The 15,601-nt window shown below is 38.0% G+C and overlaps 1 protein-coding gene across 2 annotated transcripts in view; it reads left to right on the forward strand.

Annotated features, from left to right (window-relative positions):
• The window catches only part of DNAAF6 (dynein axonemal assembly factor 6), a 45,504-nt gene extending 30,346 nt beyond the window's left edge, over window positions 1-15,158 (forward strand). For both annotated transcript variants that reach the window (XM_068533809.1, XM_068533808.1), the window contains exons 6-7: window positions 5,404-5,489; window positions 14,912-15,158. In XM_068533809.1, coding sequence (XP_068389910.1) covers window positions 5,404-5,489; window positions 14,912-15,041 — 216 coding nt within the window. In that variant the 3' untranslated portion in view covers window positions 15,042-15,158. The remainder of the gene's footprint in view (window positions 1-5,403; window positions 5,490-14,911) is intronic.
• Window positions 15,159-15,601: the final 443 nt, after the last annotated feature.

Raw genomic sequence — 15,601 nt, forward strand, 5'->3', positions numbered from 1 at the left:
GTGGAAATCATATGATATTTTTACTTTTGATCTATTGGTAAATTCAATTTCTTAATATTGAAACATCTTTGCATAAATTCACTTATTCATTTACTCAACAAATATTTATTGAGTACCTATGATGTGCCAGGTACTGTTCTAATATCACTGTACTCACAGAGCATACTTTCTAGTGGGAGAGAGAAATGAACAAAATAAATGCATAAATTTTATTGTACGTTGGAAGGTGATTAATGCTGTGAAGGGGAAAAGAGCAAGGGGCAGTGATATGGAATACTAGTGTAGGTAGTGGCTGCAACTTTAAATAGCGTGGTCAGGGAAGACCTCACTGAGAAGGAAATATTTGTTCAAAGACCTGAAGGCATCTCACCTCATCAAGAAGTGAGGCTAGGATGGTGGAAATGTTATGTAAGTGGATATTTAAATCACCAATATTTAAGATAGCAGTTAATGGTAGAAATATCAGTGGAGAACAAAGAACTATTCTTAGAGAAATTGGGGTGGGAGGTCTGACTCAGGAATTGGTAGATGGTTGCAACAAGGAGGGTAATTGGTGGTATAGTGTGAAAGACATGAGATTTATTTTAAAAAGCTGGAAGGAAGGGGGCAGGCCCGGTGATATAAGGGGATTGAGAGGGAAAAAAAAACAGGCACAAATTGAGAAGACTATAAGGGAATCTGTCATCAAGGGAGATCCAGATTTCAGTTAAACTAAGAAAAATTGCAGAGAATATTAAAAGAGGCTTATGAAATAAGGTATGTTGTACTATGTGTTCCAGAAGACCTAATGGAAGGGTTACATGAGTTGGTAAGGGGTAGGAAATGGAAACAAAATAGAAGACCAGATGGTAATTATTAGGTGATAAGGAAGGACTTGGAAATCTGAGGCTTCCTGTATTTTGACACAGAGAGATAAAAGTGTAATGAATTTAGGGTTTCCCTGGTGGCGCAGTGGTTGAGAGTCTGCCTGCCAATGCAGGGGACACGGGTTCGAGCCCTGGTCTGGGAAGATCCCACATGCCGCGGAGCAACTAGGCCCGTGAGCCACAACTACTGAGCCTGCGCGTCTGGAGCCTGTGCTCCGCAACAAGAGAGGCCGCGATAGTGAGAGGCCCGCGCACCGCGATGAAGAGTGGCCCCCCGCTTGCCGCAACTAGAGAAAGCCCTCGCACAGCAACGAAGACCTAACACAGCCAAAAAAAAAAGTATAATGAATTTAGTTCTGGTAGTCTCAAGACAGATAACGGTGGTGAGGCTGTGTTTGGGGATGAGTGTGGGTAACAGTAGAAGTATGAAGGTCCTGTAGATGAGTGTTCTTACTCCAGAATGAGCTGAGCTTACTCTTCACTCCTGTGAGAGGAGAGGAGTCATGCTCCATGATCTTATGAAACAGACATGGCCATAGAGTACTGGAATGTTTCACCATGGTAACTTTATAGAAAATGTATCCATTAATATTAAAAGACATCTGTTGGTTTTGTGTCCTAGTTTTGGAGAACACATACCTCTATATTTTTATTCTCCAGAGGTAAATACTTATACAATTTCAAAGTAGGGGGATCCATCACCTTTAAATTTTTTCACTTTCCTATAGATTATCATTGTTCCTGAGAGTTTTTATAAAATATTTATTATGGCTGCAATGGAAAAAATATCTCACATGTGTTTCCGTAGTTAAACAATGGGAAATTAAATCACTGAAGCAATTCAGAATGGGTCCTACCCCAACTTTTTCTGTTAATCAAAGTTTCCTAATGTTATGTTTCAAATGGAAACTCATATAGTCTTAATTTCTTTGCTAAAAATCAAGTATATTGGAGGTAGTTGCTGTATTTCTGTCAAATGAAAATATTTTTACAATATCTAGAACCTGTAAAGTAAGACTATCTTCCAAAGTGACAGGCCAAATTTTTCTGTATATCTTAAGCTTCACTAAAATTTCAGTACGTAGCATAGACTGGTCAAGTTATATATATAAGGTGTGTATCACTTATTCTTTTGTTCTGGCATTCAGGAAGTGACAGTTCAGGAGGAAGCCTAAAATGGTTGATCTCCAACGAACACTTGCTGTTTGGCCTTCTCATTTCAATTTTCAAACAACTTAAAATATGATCAAAGACACTCATCAGAGGACCTGGGGAGCCTGTATTAATCACTTACAGATTATAGGAATATAATGTCTTTAAGAACCACCTTGTCATATAAATTTAGCATAAGAAAAAGACAATAAAGAGGAAATTTAAAACTCAAAATGACAATCTCACATTAATGACCCCACCCCAAAGGTTTTGGCATATTAAGCCAGCTCTGTTACAACACATAGAGGAGAATAAATGAATGACAATGAAAAACAATTTGTAAGTAATTTGACCTACATTTACCCATTTCCAGGAAAGCCCCAAAGTGAATTCCTACAGAGACTAAAGGAGTAGTTTCAACTACTTGCCCGAAGACAGGATGAACATGGGAAAAAGGGATCTCACAAACTTTAAATTAGTGGACTCTTTTCCTGTTACTTTTTATTCATAAGGCCAGAAGGCAGAAGTGTAAATTGAAGTTAGTGTTGGGTATGGTGGTAGCCAGGCTTTGAGATGGCCCGCAATGATTCTCACCTCCTGATATTCATCCCTTTGTGTAGTCCCCTCTCACATCGAATGGGGCTGACCTGTATAACCAATAGGATATTACAGAAATGAAAGCGTATAATTTCTGAGGCTACATTTTTTAAAAAGGCATGGTTTCTGTCTCACACTTTTGGATCATTCACTCTGGGGAGAAGACAGCTGTTGTGTCGTAAGGACACTCAGGGCCCTAAGTCCTATGGAGAAATCCATGTGGTGAAGAACAGATGTTGCAGGAAGGGGGACTCCTTCCAGGGCCCGAGAGTGGGCTCTTGTCTAACACTCAGAAATGAATTGTCCAAGGAGACACACGTGCTGACAAAGCAAGAGACTTTATTGGGGAGGGGCACCTGGGCGGAAAGCAGCAGGGTAAGGGAACCCAGGAGAACTGCTCTGCCACATGGCTCCCAGCCTCAGGTTTTATGGTAATGGGGCTAGTTTCCGGGTTGTCTCTGGCCAGTCACTCTGACTCAGGGTCCTTCTTGCTGGTGTGCGCATGGCTCAGCCAAGATGGATTCCAGCGAGGAGGATTCTGGGAGGTTGGTAGGGCATATGGACTGGCGTCTCCTTTTAACCTTTCCCGAATTCTTCGGTTGGTAGTAGCTTGTTAGTTCCGCATTCCTTACCAGGACCTCCTGTTGTAAGGTAACTCATGCAAGTGGTTACTGTCGGGCCTGGCCAGGGCGTGTGGTTTTGGTTAGTGGTTCCCCTAACACTGAGCCCTCTTGCCAACAGCCATGTGAGTGAGCCATCTTGGATGCAGATTCTCTAGCCCCAGTAAAGCCTTCAGATGTCTGCAGCTCAGCCAGTATTTTAACCACAACCTCATGATAGACCCTAACTAAGCCAGAACTACCTAGCTAAGCCACTCCTGAATTCCTAACCTATGAAAAATGTGTAAGATAATAAAAGTTTATTGTTGTTTTGAGCCATTAAATTAAGGGGGGAGGAGGTATAATTGGTTTTGGTTATACAACAATAGATAACTAATAAACAATAATATGTGACAGAACCAGAATTCAAGCCCAAGTTTGACTCCAAAGGTTGAGCTCCCAGAAGGTTGAAAGTTTCCCAATGACATTTTTAGCCATTTTCATTAGTTTACCTATTACAATAATTTTTCTTTGAAATGAATTCAGTTTGCCTCCTATGTAAAGAGAGGAACATCAACCCCTTTGTCTGGTCAGTGACATACTGTATTTACTAATACTGGACAAGTTAGGTCTTGGGTACAGTCAGTTCAAAGTCAATAATAACAATGTCTATTTTCCAGGTATTCAATGAAAGTATTTCTGAAGAAGTCTGATTCATGTTTCAGGAGGAGTTTTTCTGTTGACTCTTCATTGAATCTTCTACTTTATGAGATATTAATGTGTACCATTAAGGAACTTAATTTGTTCCTTCTCCTGTCCCTCCTCTGAAACCATTTTAGTACACAATTTTAATTTCCTCAAGAGGAAAAATTAATGAGTTGTTTCTGAATTACCCTTAACTAGAGTTGCAAACAATTTTAAGAACCACTTTGAAGTTCTACCCAAAAGTTGTATCTAAATTTCACTTGTCATAATTTTTTTTTCCTTACTCAAATGTCATTTCAACCCTGGGGAAATAATTTTTTACCTTGAAAGAGATAAACATTTCAAACTAAAGAAACAAATATTTGTACTTCTTAGTCCAGGTGAAATGAGTCATCCTGCAACTAAAGAACATCTCAACCTGACTATCAGATCTGAATGTTATTGAAGTAAGAATAGGTCTTTCTTGTCCAGTAAACTGCTCATGTAATTTGAGGTAGAGCCCCTATAACTACCTCTTTGAGAAATGTTCTATTTCTCTCATTAAAAGCATCTCTAATTAAGAAGATTTGAATTTTCAAAATATAAATTAGGAGGTAATTCTTTGTTTAATGAAAATATTAACTAAAAGATATATTTAGATAGTAGGACCTGTAGAGCTCTATTTACAAATGTTTGTTTATATACAGATTTAATAAAGTAAAATATAACTCACAAACATGTATTTATTCACATACTTTATATCACAAAAACACTATTGCCTATTTTAAGCTTCTTATAAGGAATTTCAATTTTTCCCACTACTTATTTGATATGTATTTCCTTTATAACCTGTTGCTTTTATGCTTGCTATTCCAGCTCTGAACTCACCAGATGTCCAATATTTCAAGTCTTCTAGCTCATTATTGAGATGAGACAGTTTTAAGTGAAATCTTACTAAATCAATAAATAGTCCCATTTTTGTGTAGGGGTCATATTGTTATTTCTCTTTTGTTCTGTTAACAACTTTTCTGGACCCCTACATTTCTCCAGGAAATGTGTATGGGAGTTTATACCAGGAGACTACAACATGGCATCACCAACCCACACCCAACATGAGAACTAACCACTTTTTATACAAAGTACCCAGTGATATAAAAGTAGTTGAAGGCCCCCAACTCTAGCAGGTGCACTAGTATGCACCTTCAAGCAATGAATGTACAGGCATGTAACCAAAGTTTTTCTATAATAGCTTTGGAGGCAGATAGATCTTAGTCAAATTACAGACAGTTGCCTTGGGTCACTCACTAAACTTTTCTGTATCTTAGTTTCTCCATCTGTAAAATGGGGGTAATAATCACTGCTTCTCAAGATTGTTATGAGTAAAGAGCATAGTCTGGCACATAGTCGGCATTAAATAAATATTATTTCTCATTCCCCCATATTTTACTGCACTCTTCAAATTAACTGTTCCTCAAGACAACGGTATTTTTCATTTTCTCTTTCAGATTAAAATTAAACTGCCAAATACGAACCTTTCTGAAATTGAAATCAACATTCAGGAAATGACCCTTGACCTCCGTACTCCTAATAAGTGAGTAAAACTTAGAACTAGAGTAATGAATATTATAATATTAATGAATCTTTAGTCAATATCCTTTATAAAAGTGTACGTAATTATTTTCTTTCACTCCTAAAGTCTGAAGAAAAGTGAAAAAGTCAATCATTCAGATGTTTGATCTAGGTAATATAAACATATATTTGTAAATACCTAGATTTTTTCCTACTTTACATGCATACATTTGGAGTAGGTTGATACCACCAAGACATAGTCCTTGACATTCAGATACAGTTTGCTTATCTGTCAGGAAAAATAGCTAGAGGTGAAAACCTCTTAAGTTGTAAGTCTTGCATGTGGCTTTCTGGTACAGTGATGGCATGAAAGAAGCAATCTTTAAGCGTATTGGATACTGTGGGGCTCTAAGGTTAAATTTTATTATATTCATCTAAAAATCAACAAAAAGTCTTATCAATTGCTTAAAACAAAAATTCTAACAGCTAATTTATCACTAGATCCTCAAGTTGCATGAATACATTTAAAAATAATGCAGATGGGGCTTCCCTAGTGGCGCAGTGGTTAGGAATCTGCCTGCCAATGCAGGGAACACGTTCGAGCCCTGGGCTGGGAAGATCCCACATGCCGCGGAGCAACTGGGCCCGTGAGCCACAACTGCTGAGACTGCGCGTCTGGAGCCTGTGCTCCGCAATGGGAGAGGCCGCGACAGTAAGAGGCCCGCGCACCGCGATGAGGAGTGGCCCCCGCTCGCCGCAACTAGAGAAAGCCCTCGCACAGAAACAAAGACCCAACACAGCCAATAATAAATAAATAAATTTAAAAAAAATAATAATGCAGATGATAATGGAAAAATTCAATTAAACATTTGATATTTTCAAAATAGTCTTGTTATTATACAAGTTCAAATCATGTTCCCCAAACACAATGTATACGGTAAAATTCTGATAAAAATGTTTATCTTGAAACCTGGATAAATCAGCCCTGTCTCTCAAAACTAACTCTATAAGGAGGGAATTGATAGAACCTGGCAAGTGCTAGATAAAATGTCTAAATATCTCACTGCTTTGTTCACTTTTCATCTGGATGTATAGCATGAGCACACTTTGGTTGAGTGCAGTGTTTCTTTGTAACTCATAGACATTTCAAACTGGGTGCGGGGAGCAGAGTCAGCTCCTAGCACATTCTCTTCCTTCCATTATCAGTACCTATAATTCTCCTTTGTTGATTGTAGGGCTTCAAGAAAATAACAAAACTGGATCTCTGGTACAAAAGACTTCTGTGTGTAAACAACCCAACATAACATGCATAGCTTAACCTTGATTTCTACAGTAGATGCATTTAACCCCAAATGATCTACAGATGAAAACATATCAAATATTTTCTCATTACTTAATATAATTTCAAAAATGTATTCACTCAAAAAAATGTCTCATGTTATAAAAATTATATTCCTTATTCCTACCATTCACTTCAAGGAGTATTGTAATTTTTTTCCATTACGTTATACATGCATTTACTCTTCCACACAATCTTTGCAAGGAAAGTTGGTTAAATGAACAGTCAATTTTTCATGATATTTGTGCACTTGTTAGAAGCACACACATATCTACACACTATGGAGTTAATTTCCGTTCCCCTAGCAGTTCTCCCTGTCTCCATCCATCTTTAGGCAGCTGCTCTGGCTATGCTGTCATTCTAGACATTTATCAGAGCCCACTAAATGAAAGACTCACACACAGATATTTTTCCACATTGAATGTAGGCTGCACTAGGTCATTTGGATCTTACAGTACTTATACATTAAATGCTCAGTGCATGAAGGTACTTTCTCTTAAGAAAAAGATTCATTAATTAAGATAGAAGACAGAAGGGAGGATTATCCAAGATGGCGGAGTAGAAGGACGTGCTCTCACTCCCTCTTGCGAGAGCACCAGAATCACAACTGGCTGCTAGACAATCATTGACAGGAAGACCCTGGACTTCACCAAGGAGGACACCCCACGTCCAAGGACAGAGGAGAAGCCACAGTGAGACGGTAGGAGGGGCGCAATCAGAGTAAAATCAAACCCCATAACTGCTGGGTGGGTGACTCACAGACTGGCGAACACTTATACCACAGAAGTCCACCCACTGGAGTGAAGGGTCTGAGCCCCACATCAGGCTTCCCAACCTGGGGGTCCGGCAACGGGAGGAGGAATTCCTAGAGAATCAGACTTTGAAGCCTAGTGGGAATTGATTGCAGGACTTCGACAGGACTGGGGGAAACAGAGACCCCACTCTTGGAGGGCACACACAAAGTAGTGTGCGCATCGGGACCCAGGGGAAGGAGCAGTGACCCTGGGGGCGACTGAACCAGACCTACCTGCTGGTGTTGGGGGGGTCTCCTGCAGAGGCGGGGGGTGGCTCTGTTTCACCGTGGGGACAAGGACACTGGCAGCGGAGGTTCTGGGAAGTGCTCCTTGGCATGAGCCCTCCCAGAGTCTGCCATTAACCCCACCAAAGAGCCCAGGTAGGCTCCAGTGTTGGGTTGCCTCAGGCCAAACAACCAACAGGGAGGGAACCCAGCCCCACCCATCAACAGTCAAGTGGATTAAAGTTTTACTGAGCTCTGACCGCCACAGCAACAGTCAGCTCTACCCACCACCAGAGCCTCCCATCAAGCCTCTTAGATAGCCTCAACCACCAGAGGGCAGACAGCAGAAGCAAGAAAAACTACAATCCTGCAGCCTGTGGACCAAAAACCACAGTTACAGAAAGACAGAGAAGATGAAAAGGCAGAGGGCTATGTACCAGATGAAGGAACAAGAAAAAACCCCAGAAAAACAACTAACTGAAGTGGAGATAGGCAACCTTCCAGAAAAAGAATTCAGAATAGTGATAGTGAAGATGATCCAGGACCTCGGAATAAGAATGGAGGCAAAGATTGAGAAGATGCAAGAAATGATTAACAAAGACCTAGAAGAATTAAAGAACAAACAAACAGAGATGACCAATACAATAAGTGAAATGAAAACTACACTAGAAGGAATCAATAGCAGAATAACTGAGGCAGAAGAACGGATAAGTGACCTGGAAGACAGAATGGTGGAATTCACTGCTGCGGAACAGACTAAAGAAAAAAGAATGAAAAGAAATGAAGACAGCCTAAGAGACCTCTGGGACAACATTAAACGCAACAACATTCGCATTGTAGGGGTCCCAGAAGGAGAAGAGAGAGAGAAAAGACCAGAGAAAATATTTGAAGAGATTAGAGTCGAAAACTTCCCTAACATGGGAAAGGAATTAGCCACCCAAGTCCAGGAAGCGCAGAGAGTCCCATACAGGATAAACCCAAGGAGAAACATGCCGAGACACATAGTAATCAAAGTGGCAAAAATTAAAGGCAAAGAAAAATTATTGAAAGCAGCAAGGGAAAAACGACAAATAGCATACAAGGGAACTCCCATAAGGTTAACAGCTGATTTCTCAGCAGAAACTCTACAAACCAGAAGGGAGTGGCATGATATACTTAAAGTGATGAAAGGGAAGAACCTACAACCAAGATTACTCTACCCGGCAAGGATCTCATTCAGATTTGATGGAGAAATCAAAAGCTTTACAGACAAGCAAAAGTTAAGAGAATTCAGCACCACCAAACCAGCTCTACAACAAATGCTAAAGGAACTTCTCTAAGTGGGAAGCACAAGAGAAGAAAAGGACCTACAAAAACAAACCCAAAACAATTAAGAAAATGGTAGTAGGAACATACATATCGATAATTACCTTAAACGTGAATGGATTAAATGCCCCAACCAAAAGACATAGACTGGCTGAATGGATACAAAAACAAGACCCATCTATATGCTGTCTACAAGAGACCCACTTCAGACCTAGGGACACATACAGACTGAAAGTGAGGGGATGGAAAAAGATATTCCATGCAAATGGAAATCAAAAGAAAGCTGGAGTAGCTATACTCATATCAGATAAAATAGACTTTAAAATAAAGACTGTTACAAGAGACAAGGAAGGACACTACATAATGATCAAGGGATCAATCCAAGAAGAAGATATAACAATTATAAATATATATGCACCCAACATAGGAGCACCTCAATACATAAGGCAACTGCTAACAGCTCTAAAAGAGGAAATCGACAGTAACACAATAATAGTGGGGGACTTTAACACCTCACTTACACCAATGGACAGATCATCCAAAATGAAAATAAATAAGGAAACAGAAGCTTTAAATGACACACTAGACCAGATAGATTTAATTGATATATATAGGACATTCCATCCAAAAACAGCAGATTACACGTTCTTCTCAAGTGCACACGGAACATTCTCCGGGATAGATCACATCTTGGGTCACAAATCAAGCCTCAGTAAATTTAAGAAAATTGAAATCATATCAAACATCTTTTCTGACCACAACGCTATGAGATTAGAAATGAATTACAGGGAAAAAAACGTAAAAAAGACAAACACATGGAGGCTAAACAATACGTTACTAAATAACCAAGAGATCACTGAAGAAATCAAAGAGGAAATCAAAAAATACCTAGAGACAAATGACAATGAAAACACGACGACCCAAAACCTATGGGATGCAGCAAAAGCAGTTCTAAGAGGGAAGTTTACAGCTATACAAGCCTACCTCAAGAAACAAGAAGAATCTCAAGTAAACAATCTAACCTTACACCTAAAGAAACTAGAGAAAGAAGAACAAACAAAACCCAAAGTTAGCAGAAGGAAAGAAATCATAAAGATCAGAGCAGAAATAAATGAAATAGAAACAAAGAAAACAATAGCAAAGATCAATAAAACTAAAAGTTGGTTCTTTGAGAAGATAAACAAAATTGATAAGCCATTAGCCAGACTCATCAAGAAAAAGAGGGAGAGGACTCAAATCAATAAAATCAGAAATGAAAAAGGAGAAGTTACAACAGACACCACGGAAATACAAAGCATCCTAAGAGACTACTACAAGCAACTTTATGCCAATAAAATGGACAACCTGGAAGAAATGGACAAATTTTTAGAAAGGTATAACCTTCCAAGACTGAACCAGGAAGAAACAGAAAATATGAACAGGCCAATCACAAGTAATGAAATTGAAACTGTGATTAAAAATCTTCCAACAAACAAAAGTCCAGGACCAGATGGCTTCACAGGGGAATTCTATCAAACATTTAGAGAAGAGCTAACACCCATCCTTCTCAAACTCTTCCAAAAAATTGCAGAGGAAGGAACACTCCCAAACTCATTCTATGAGGCCACCATCACCCTGATACCAAAACCAGACAAAGACACTACAAAAAAAGAAAATTACAGACCAATATCACTGATGAATATAGATGCAAAAATCCTCAACAAAATACTAGCAAACAGAATCCAACAACACATTAAAAGGATCACATACCACAATCAAGTGGGATTTATCCCAGGGATGCAAGGAGTCTTCAATATACGCAAATCAATCAATGTGATACACCATATTAACAAATTGAAGAATAAAAACCATATGATCCTCTCAATAGATGCAGAAAAAGCTTTTGACAAAATTCAACACCCATTTCTGATAAAAACTCTCCAGAAAGTGGGCATGGAGGGAACCTACCTCAACATAATAAAGGCCATATAGGACAAACCCACAGCAAACATCATTCTCAATGGTGAAAAACTGAAAGCATTTCCTCTAAGATCAGGAACGAGACAAGGATGTCCACTCTCACCACTATTATTCAACATAGTTCTGGAAGTCCTAGCCACGGCAATCAGAGAAGAAAAAGAAATAAAAGGAATCCAAATTGGAAAAGAAGAAGTAAAACTGTCACTGTTTGCGGATGACATGATACTATACATAGAGAATCCTAAAACTGCCACCAGAAAACTGCTAGAGCTAATTAATGAATATGGTAAAGTTGCAGGATACAAAATGAATGCACAGAAATCTCTTGCATTCCTATACACTAATGATGAAAAATCTGAAAGAGAAATTATGGAAACACTCCCATTTACCATTGCGACAAAAAGAATAAAATACCTAGGAATAAACCTACCTAGGGAGACAAAAGACCTGTATGCAGAAAACTATAAGACACTGATGAAAGAAATTAAAGATGATACCAACAGATGGAGAGATATACCATGTTCTTGGATTGGAAGAATCAACATTGTGAAAATGAGTATACTACCCAAAGCAATCTACAGATTCAATGCAATCCCTATCAAATTACCAATGGCATTTTTTACGGAGCTAGAACACATCATCTTAAAATTTGTATGGAGACACAAAAGACCCCGAATAGCCAAAGCAGTCTTGAGGGAAAAAAATGGAGCTGGAGGAATCAGACTCCCTGACTTCAGACTATACTACAAAGCTACAGTAATCAAGACAATATGGTACTGGCACAAAAACAGAAACATAGATCAATGGAACAAGATAGAAAGCCCAGAGATTAACCCACGCACCTATGGTCAACTAATCTATGACAAAGGAGGCAAAGATATACAATGGAGAAAAGACAGTCTCTTCAATAAGTGGTGCTGGGAAAACTGGACAGCTACATGTAAAAGAATGAAATTAGAATACTCCCTAACACCATACACAAAAATAAACTCAAAATGGATTCGAGACCTAAATGTAAGACTGGACACTGTAAAACTCTTAGAGGAAAACATAGGAAGAACACTCTTTGACATAAATCACAGCAAGATCTTTTTTGATCCACCTCCTAGAGTAATGGAAATAAAAACAAAAATAAACAAATGGGACCTAATGAAACTTCAAAGCTTTTGCACAGCAAAGGAAACCATAAACAAGACGAAAAGACAACCCTCAGAATGGGAGAAAATATTTGCAAACGAATCAATGGACAAAGGATGAATCTCCAAAATATATAAACAGCTCATTCAGCTCAATATTAAAGAAACAAACACCCCAATCCAAAAATGGGCAGAAGACCTAAATAGACATTTCTCCAAAGAAGACATACAGACGGCCACGAAGCACATGAAAAGGTGCTCAACATCACTAATTATTAGAGAAATGCAAATCAAAACTACAATGAGGTATCACCTCACTCCTGTTAGAATGGGCATCATCAGAAAATCTACAAACAACAAATGCTGGAGAGGGTGTGGAGAAAAGGGAACCCTCTTGCACTGTTGGTGGGAATGTAAATTGATACAGCCACTATGGAGAACAGTATGGAGGTTCCTTAAAAAACTAAAAATAGAATTACCATATGACCCAGCAATCCCACTACTGGGCATATACCCAGAGGAAACCGTAATTCAAAAAGACACATGCACCCCAATGTTCATTGCAGCACTATTTACAATAGCCAGGTCATGGAAGCAACCTAAATGCCCATCAACAGACGAATGGATAAAGAAGAGGTGGTACATATATACAATGGAATATTACTCAGCCATAAAAAGGAACGAAATTGAGTCATTTGTTGAGACGTGGATGGATCTAGAGACTGTCATACAGAGTGAAGTAAGTCAGAAAGAGAAACACAAATATCGTATATTAACGCATGTATGTGGAACCTAGAAAAATGGTACAGATGAGCTGGCTTGCAGGGCAGAAGTTGAGACACAGATTTAGAGAACAGACATATGGACACCAAGGGGGGAAAACTGTGGTGGGGTGGGGATGGTGGTGTGCTGAATTGGGCGATTGGGATTGACATGTATACACTGATGTGTATAAAATCGATGACTAATAAGAACCTGCAGTATAAAAAAACATAAACAAAACAACTAATACTAAACTTTCATTGGGTTATTTGTATGGAAATATGTTAATACAAATGTTTCAGACATTACATGAAATTTCTAAAAATCTTATATGTTCTGGTATAATGTTATAAGTTATAATCCTAGTTATTACTTTAAAATGTATATCTCAGAAATAACTAATTTTCTTGTCAGCTGCATTATTATGAACTTTCATCAAATCTTTAACCGTGGTCATTTTTAAGTCTTTTGTCATTTACAGACAGTTCTGGGTGTACTCTGATGCTTTTGCAAATATGTTCCTATAAAAGGGTTTCATCTTCAAGAAATTCATGGAAAAGACTCTGACAAGTACAGGTTTCTGGTAACGACTGTACTGCTGAACTGAATGAATAAGCATTTTCAGAACTCTAATGAATAACTGATGAACTCATAAAAGTGCTAACAAAAGATCAAGATGAAAAAAAAATTAATTACATGGGACTGAGTGAACTGATGAGGATGAGTATAATTTTTGTGACTTTCTGTCTGAATTAAAAAAAAAAAAATCCCACAAGGTCTCAGAGGCAAAGAATATACAAATCAATTTTCACTGCAAAGTAAAGGAGCTGTTACAGTGGAGGATTACTGGACTGAATGTCAATATTATGACATAGTATGAGTGTGTTTCATGTTTGGTAATTGCAATCGTCGTCGCTTTTGTTGTGGTCATCCATGTACAATGCTTGGTGTCAGTCTATCTCTTGTAAAAATAAAATACAGTGTGTGTGTGTGTGAAAAAAAAATTAAAAAAAAAAAGATAGAAGACAGAAGATAGAATTAAAGTTTTTATCACTTTTCCTAAACAATCGAACATGCTTTGGAGCCATGCTATTACCTGAAGTTGTATTATTGGAAATGTGTCTTGTTTTTTAGTTTATTAATATTCACATCTACTTTCTTTAGTTTCTAACTTTGACACCTGTAACACTATGCTTACCGGCTCCAAGAAAGATAAGAGCGGACATTCTGCTCATGTAAATGCTCATGTATTTATACTCATGTATAGATGAGTATAAGGCGAAACAAGTGAATTTGTTTTTGCTCATGTACCTATAATTCTCATGCCAACCATGCATCTAAAGCATACAGTTATCCAGCAACTGAGCCATAAACTGCAAACTACACTCAGCAATCTCTCACAGGAAATTTTTGTCAATGTATAGTAGAAAGAACAGAAGCAGGCAGAGAAAAGCACTTTCATTGATCTGGTATTGAAATCATTCCAGGCCTGAGTTTCAATAACTACACCTAAAGTAGTAGTAGAGACTCAGTTGTGTTAGCAGAATTATTTAGAACCATTCCAATGTTCAGGTTTCTGTCAGGCAGCCACATTCCATCTACACATAAGTATGACTGGCAACAGATCTATCCAACCAACTTAAAGTTGCAATGGTTCTATTTCTATGCCAATAAACATAGCCTGAGACTATGTGTATATAATGTGAAATGAGGTCAATTTAGAAAAAAAGAGGGGTGGTCAAAACCACTGCTTGGATTTTTAAGGACAAAAAAATGGTATACTGTTTGTGCTATTTAGGCATATTTTTGATCCAGTATTCATACTGTCTAAATAGATTTTGGTTCCTAACATTGTGATGATATATATTGCTTCCCATTGTCTTGATATCACTGATTCTAGGTTTTTATTTTGTTTTGTTTTTTAGGAAGCTGTTGGCAACCCTTCCCCATCCTGTGGAATGCAGCAGTGCCAAAGCTTTCTATATTGTTGAAACTGAGACTCTCGAGGTCACTGTGACTATGAAACGAGAGTTGGATTTTATTAATTTCTTCTGAAACAACATGAATAAGGAGGAAAAGTGGTAAAATACCACTGATAAAAAACAAAAAACTTTGAAAAAATTGGTTAATGTTTTCTATCTTCTCTTTATTATTCTGACATATTTCAGGCAGGGCCTAAATTCAATTCTAGTGCTATTCTGATCATTTACAGTCATTTCTATTAATCTAGTAGGAAATGCTGTTTTCTCATACTAATAAGCTATTCCATTTTTATAGTGATAGCTGGATAGAATTTACAGGCTAACCAATTAGATTACTACATGGTCAGCTAAATAACTGAAATATGACCATGAAATCGTTGGTCCACTTATTTCAGTAGTCTGAAGAACTTAAGCCAATTGATTATACCTTGATACAATCAGTTGCATAGCAATTGGTCATTACTGTCACCAGAAAAGTTTATTTAGTTTCCTTTTTGTTGATTTAGTCAAATGATTTCCAGTGTTCTCTGTTTAGGCTCTCACTATTGTTCTGTAATATACAAATAACAGAGGATTATAAATAGTTTGATGTGCCATACTAACAACATGTTTTACTTGAATAAGAAATACTCT

Source organism: Eschrichtius robustus, chromosome X (genome assembly GCF_028021215.1).
Source record: "Eschrichtius robustus isolate mEscRob2 chromosome X, mEscRob2.pri, whole genome shotgun sequence".
Lineage (NCBI taxonomy): Eukaryota > Metazoa > Chordata > Mammalia > Artiodactyla > Eschrichtiidae > Eschrichtius > Eschrichtius robustus.